The sequence below is a fragment of the Nannobrachium achirus genome, assembly GCF_963921795.1.
Source record: "Nannobrachium achirus genome assembly, chromosome: 22".
Lineage (NCBI taxonomy): Eukaryota > Metazoa > Chordata > Actinopteri > Myctophiformes > Myctophidae > Nannobrachium > Nannobrachium achirus.
In genome coordinates, this window is record NC_137829.1 from 4,893,675 (window position 1) to 4,899,674 (window position 6,000).

Below are 6,000 nucleotides of genomic sequence, written 5' to 3' on the forward strand. Positions count from 1 at the left end.
AGTACAACGTTGAACTGTAATTATCTCTGTTAGCACTGCTGGAAACCGCTGCCTGCCTCACCTCCTCCTTCATGTCTAGACACTTACACTTGAGCCTGATTTATACCCTTGCTGTGTGTGAGACACACTGTGAGCTTGTAGATCTGCTATTTTCGCTGTGCGACACGATCTTATGACGGCGTATAAAATAAATGAAGCATTACAGCTCTTATATTGGGTTTCTGCTTGAAGTGCAAGGGCAGTCATTCTGTCTGGGCCACGGCAGTGCTGTTCAGAAGAAGTGTGTTTAGCTGGAAGGAACATGTCAAAACTGTCATTCTATCTCCGTCTGGGCCTTTGTCAAATGAAATCCAAACCAGATGGAGGGAGCAGGCACGTGCACACATAGACATGAAAGGTGGCTTGAGCCCCTGCCCTTTTAACAGTATGTAAAAAGTGCCCTCTCCAGACCATGAATGCAGTTGTCACTATGGTGAAAGAAATGCAAATGTCCTCTTTCCATGCCATACCTGAAGGCAGCATTCAAGAGAATTTCCTTGTCCAGAGTTTGGACTCCAAACTCTCCTGAACTTGAAGGCAGCATCTTATGTTCAAAGAATTACCCTCTCTGTGTAGAAATCCATGCTGTACTGCCAGTATTGCCTGTTTATGCTTAGTTTAGTGTGGTATCAAGTATGAAAATAGCCGACCTCCAAGCTCACAACGTGTCGCAGCGCGACAGCTTGTGAGTTTGGAGGTCTGCTATTTTCAATATTTTCACCAAAAGACCCTTTTGGAAATTTCAGCCTCGGCCTCTCCAACATTCTCTTCACGTCCCTGGGAGAGAGAGAGAACGAGAGAGAGAGAGAGAGAGAGAGAGAGAGAGAGAGAGAGAGAGAGAGAGAGAGAGAGAGAGAGAGAGAGAGAGAGAGAGAGAGAGAGATTGCTGGAGATGTCTGTCTGGCTTCTCCATGCATGAAACTCCAAACACTCTCCTCTGTGCTCAGCCCTCTCACACAGCTTAATGGGAATGGCACGGCTCTCACTATGACTCACACAGACATGCACACGCACACAAACAGACACACATTTCATAATAGCATAGCTCAGGACTCGAGAGGCAGCCTGAACTTACTTTGCTCGGTTTGACATGCTCCCTGCTTCTGCATCCATTACTACCAGCTCCCCCCAATCCCCCCTCCGCCAACCCGAGACTACTCACTGGCCCTGCATATGTTTGGGCTGGTCCTTGTGTCTTTGAATTTCACTTTTATCGCATGGCTCTGTCAGAAGCTAGACAGAGATAGGGTTTCAGAGGGTACTCTGAGAATGGGTACAACAAGTATTGCATAATTGGGCGGGGCATGCATTCCCAACTTATTCCCAACGAGTCGTTCCCGAGTAGGTTCGGTGCCCGCGGGTACCGCACTGGACATTCAACTTGTTCTTGACTTGCTTGGTGCCAGAGTAGGCTGGTGCATGACATTAACTGCTGCTGTCTTATAGATTGGTGCGTAGTATTTATTGTACCTCTCTTGTCTAATCCCATGCTGTACCGAATCTTTTATGTCCAGGTACTTTGTCCAAAATACTGCGTTCTATTGCTTAACGTAGTCCTGCATGCCACTGAAGCGGCAACATGTGCCGAAGCAATTTACTTGTATGAACCTTGTACATGTAAATGTATTTAAGAGTGGGCCCTAGAGGGTCCATTTGGATAAATGTTTACATGCACTGTTGCATGGAAACCTCAATCCGTACCCCCAGAGAGAGAGAGAGAGAGAGAGAGAGAGAGGGTTAGAGACCAACAGACAGACAGACAAACAGATAGTTAAGTACTGCTGTATTATCATCCTTCAAAAGGTTTAAAATAGGCTATTAAGATTTTCTGAGGTAAGCAGATGTGAAACGGCACGCATACACGCACGCACGCATACACGCACGCACGCACGCACGCAGCCACTCGTCCTCAGGTAGTCAATGTCTGTTGCTGGTTTGTTTTCCTTCCTGTCACTTGGAGCCTCAAGACCTCAAACTCATATTGCTTCATTAAAGCATGCAGTTCTACACACACACACACACGCACACGCACACACACGCACGCACGCACACACACAGAGCTCTGTCCCGGGGCAGGTGTACAGTATGTATAGTTTGTATACGCATTCTTTGCAGGAAGTGATAGATAGTCAGCCTTCCCCTCTCTCTGTCCTGACTCCTGCCATTGCTTTCTTTTCCATAAACACTGCACACAAATCCATCACACTATTCTGTGTGTGTGTGTGTGTGTGTGTGTGTGTGTGTGTGTGTGTGTGTGTGTGTGTGTGTGTGTGTGTGTGTGTGTGTGTGTGTGTGCGTGTGTGCGTGTGTGCGTGTGTGTGTGTGCGTGTGTGCGTGCGTGCCCGTGCGTGCGCGCGTGCGCGCGATGCATACAATCGTGTGCATATGTCCGTGTCTACAGTATGTGCAGAGAAGAAGAGACAGATAGAAAGATGTCTGAGCTTGTAATATATTTCTATCAATTGGTTATTTGTTGCTCTCCTCCAAATGAATACATTGTTAAGTTGTTAGCGTCCATTTAACTCTAAAAGACTAAATTAAATTGACTGAATTAAATTTTGAAACGGACAGTGTGCTGTCAGTGTAATGTCTCTCTCTCTGTCTTAACAAGAGATGACCCTGAATGTGTTTATAAATGATCCTTTAATAACAGGAAATATTCCGCTTGAACCGCAGGGCTAAGTGCCGTGATTAATTGACCGTCTCCCACCACATAAACAGCTAATGAAGTGCATCTTCACTGTGCCCAGTGCCTTGATTCCCAGAGAGAGAGAGAGAGACTGGTAGATGACTTATGCCTCTAAATCCAGAGCGTATTAATAATGCAGCGCGACACATTTACACGCTGTCTGAGCTTACTTAGGTCCGCACTTCCTCTGGCCTCTCAGGTGACACGTATTAAATATTAAAAGTTGGTATAATTAAACAACTATTTCATTGAGCAAGTCGTCTTAAGATGTAAATAAAAGATGCCTGGTTTTAGGAGAATTAACCCTGAAAGTGGTTTGTTGTTTGTTTTGACAAATGGCTTGTTCTGAAGCCATGCCGTACATTAGGAGTTTTTACCAGCGTGCTCGAAGAGCTGCTGGTCATAGAACAGCAACAGTTATCACGTGGTCATTTCTCGTCACTTTCTCGTTACTTTTTCCTCATTGGCTGGACCTTTAGCCAATCAGGGCTCCATGTCCTCTCAGAATATGGCATCTGCAATCTGCAATACTGTGTGCAAATGGCCCTTTCTTTTCCTTTTCTACCCCTTGGAATGGGTGTCGCCATCATAGAATTGTAAAGGCATCAGAGATGCTTATTGGCTGCCAACGGTCAACAAAAAAATCCGCTTGGAAATCCGTTCAGGCATTCATGAGATAGAAGCCTTCAAAGTCAGACAAAACAGTCATTTTGAAAGATGTGTTTGTTATGGGGCTAAACATGCAATTTCGCGATTGCGATCATGCCTTATACATTTTAGGCATTTTTGGATTTTTTTTTTATAAAAAAAAAAACTTTTGTAAAAAAAAAAAAAAACGTTTTTTTTTTTTTTTTTCTTTTTCAAAATGGCTGCCAACTCGGGAAACTCGGGCTGTGGCAGCCTGGGACTACTGTAATAACTCGGGAAACTCGGGCCTTGGCAATCAAGTTAATAGGGTTTTACCTGTGACGTCATGACATACTTTTTATTTGTGTTTTTTCTATTCATTTGGTCACTAAGGTACACAGAATGAGGGGCCTGCTCTGCCGGAAACATTGCGAAAAAAAAAGTTATGGCCATTTGTATATTCACTCCATCGACTTCACTATACAGGAAAAAAATAAATCTGCTTTAAGTAGCATGTGAGGGGTCAAACTAGGGGTTCTTCATGATTCTGAATCCATTGCAAGCATTTGTTTTGCATGAAAAACAATCCTTGGGCTAGATTTTGGCTCTCAAAACTGTGATTTTTGATGACTCATCACTTTTCACCGTTTTGTGGGGCTGAAATCTAGCCTAAGGAATGTTTTTCATGCAAAATAAATGCTTGCAATGGATTCAGAATCATGAAGAACCCCTAGTTTGACCCCTCACATGCTACTTAAAGCAGATTTATTTTTGTATTATTTTCCTGTATAGTGACGTCAATGGGACTTTCTTTTTCGTAATGTTTCCGGCAGAGCAGGCCTCTCATTCTGTGTACCTTATTGACCAAATGAATAGAAAAAACTAAAATTAAAAGTATGTTATGACATCACAGGTCCTCTCAAATTTTGGGCCTGTGGCTCCCCGGCTATATAGGAAGGGAAAGGGTGGCCATTCATCCGGTTTTAGTACGGACAATCCTGTTTTTGACCCTTCTGTCCTCTGGCCGGACATAATTGTCCGGCATTTGTGAGAGTGATTACAGTGTATGTCTTATTGGTTACATTTAGATTTATCTGCAAATCTCCTGTTTCATTGGTATAGAATATCAGCTGGCAGCCAGCACTCACACTGAATGTTATTACCCTACTATTAATATTTTATACTTTTTTCCTCTCATCTGAAGTATAGTTGTCCTCAACACTCTGGATCATTATCGTTCTATGTGAAAGTAATACACCAACTGTGTTCTATTCGTCTGTCTTTCAATGTTATATGAGATACATTAAGTGGTTCCTGTGTAAATAAACTTTTTTTCTCCTTTTATATAATAACCACTTGAACCCTAGCGTCCATATTCTGAGCACTTTAGCCAAAAATAGCAGATCTTCAAGCTCACAACGCCTCACGCTGCGAGGCGTTGTGAGCTTGTAGATCGGCTATTTTCGGCAAAGAGCTTTGGTGTAGAGTAGAAAAAGAGCAGACTAAGTACAGAGTGAAAGGTCAACTTGATTAAATATTGACAGTTCAAGTGGTTAAATAACTGAAAACACAAATTGACATGAATCCAAAATACACTGATGATTGTGCTGTCAAACAATGAAACCGTATGGAATCTCTGAACAGGTTGTGGGCGTCCCTGCTTCATTTCCCTCTCAACTAAGGGGTCCCTGGCCTGAAAACGTTGAAGACCCCTGATTTAGAGAGTTTGGATATTCATTGTCTGTTCTCACTGTGTCCAGGTGAACATGCCGGAGCTGGCCCTGCTGCGCTTCGTGGTGCTGGACGACGACTACATCGGCGACGACTTCATCGGCCAGTACAGCGTGGCCTTCGAGTGCCTTCAGCCCGGCTACCGCAACGTGCCCCTGCTGGACCTGGCGGGGGACCCCTTGCCCCACGCCAGCCTGTTTGTCCACGTGGCGGTCACCAACCGCCGAGGCGGGGGCAAGGCCCAGCGGCGGGGGCTGTCGGTCAGGAGGGTGGGGAGGCGCGGCAGGGAGTACGTCACGCTGAGGCACACCGGCATCAAGGTGGTGGACGAGACCTTCAAGGGGGCCGGCGGTCCGCTGAAGGAGGCCGCCGACCTGCGGGAAGAAGCTCAGGTGAGCTCTAAGTGCAGTGTTTCCAAAACATAGCGTTGGGACCCGTTTTTTTCTTTTTTTTCTTTTTCACTTACATTTTTATTCACACAACACCTAAAAGACAAACATTACACAATAATAAGAAAACCAAAACCAACAGACAGATACCAAAAAAAGAAAAAAAGAAAACACAATACAATAAACTAAAAATAAAATCACACCCGTGTGAACTGAGCGGTGGTTCTCCCCCCCCCCCCCCCCCCCCCGTGTGTGTGTGTGTGTGTGTGTGTGTGTGTGTGTGTGTGTGTGTGTGTGTGTGTGTGTGTGTGTGTGTGTGTGTGTGTGTGGCCTGGACAACAGCGCCCCTCCCTTAACATGTGTGGTCAGAAAAGGTACTACACAGGCTTGAGGCTACATACAGACCCACCCACCCACATACAAACAAACTAACTAACAAACAAACATACCTACACACACGGCCACGCTATGGAGACGGTGTGACCACCGCTCAAAAAGACAGTTGACAACTGATCACATGACAAT

General features: G+C 44.9%; 1 protein-coding gene across 1 annotated transcript in view; it reads left to right on the top strand.

Annotated features, from left to right (window-relative positions):
• plcl1 (phospholipase C like 1) overlaps positions 1–6,000 on the top strand; it is a gene marked incomplete at its 5' end in the record, with an annotated part of 96,301 nt that overhangs the window by 82,466 nt on the left and 7,835 nt on the right. The window contains one exon of the mRNA XM_080752998.1: positions 5,116–5,478. Within this exon, the coding sequence (XP_080609124.1) occupies positions 5,116–5,478 (363 nt within the window). The remainder of the gene's footprint in view (positions 1–5,115; positions 5,479–6,000) is intronic.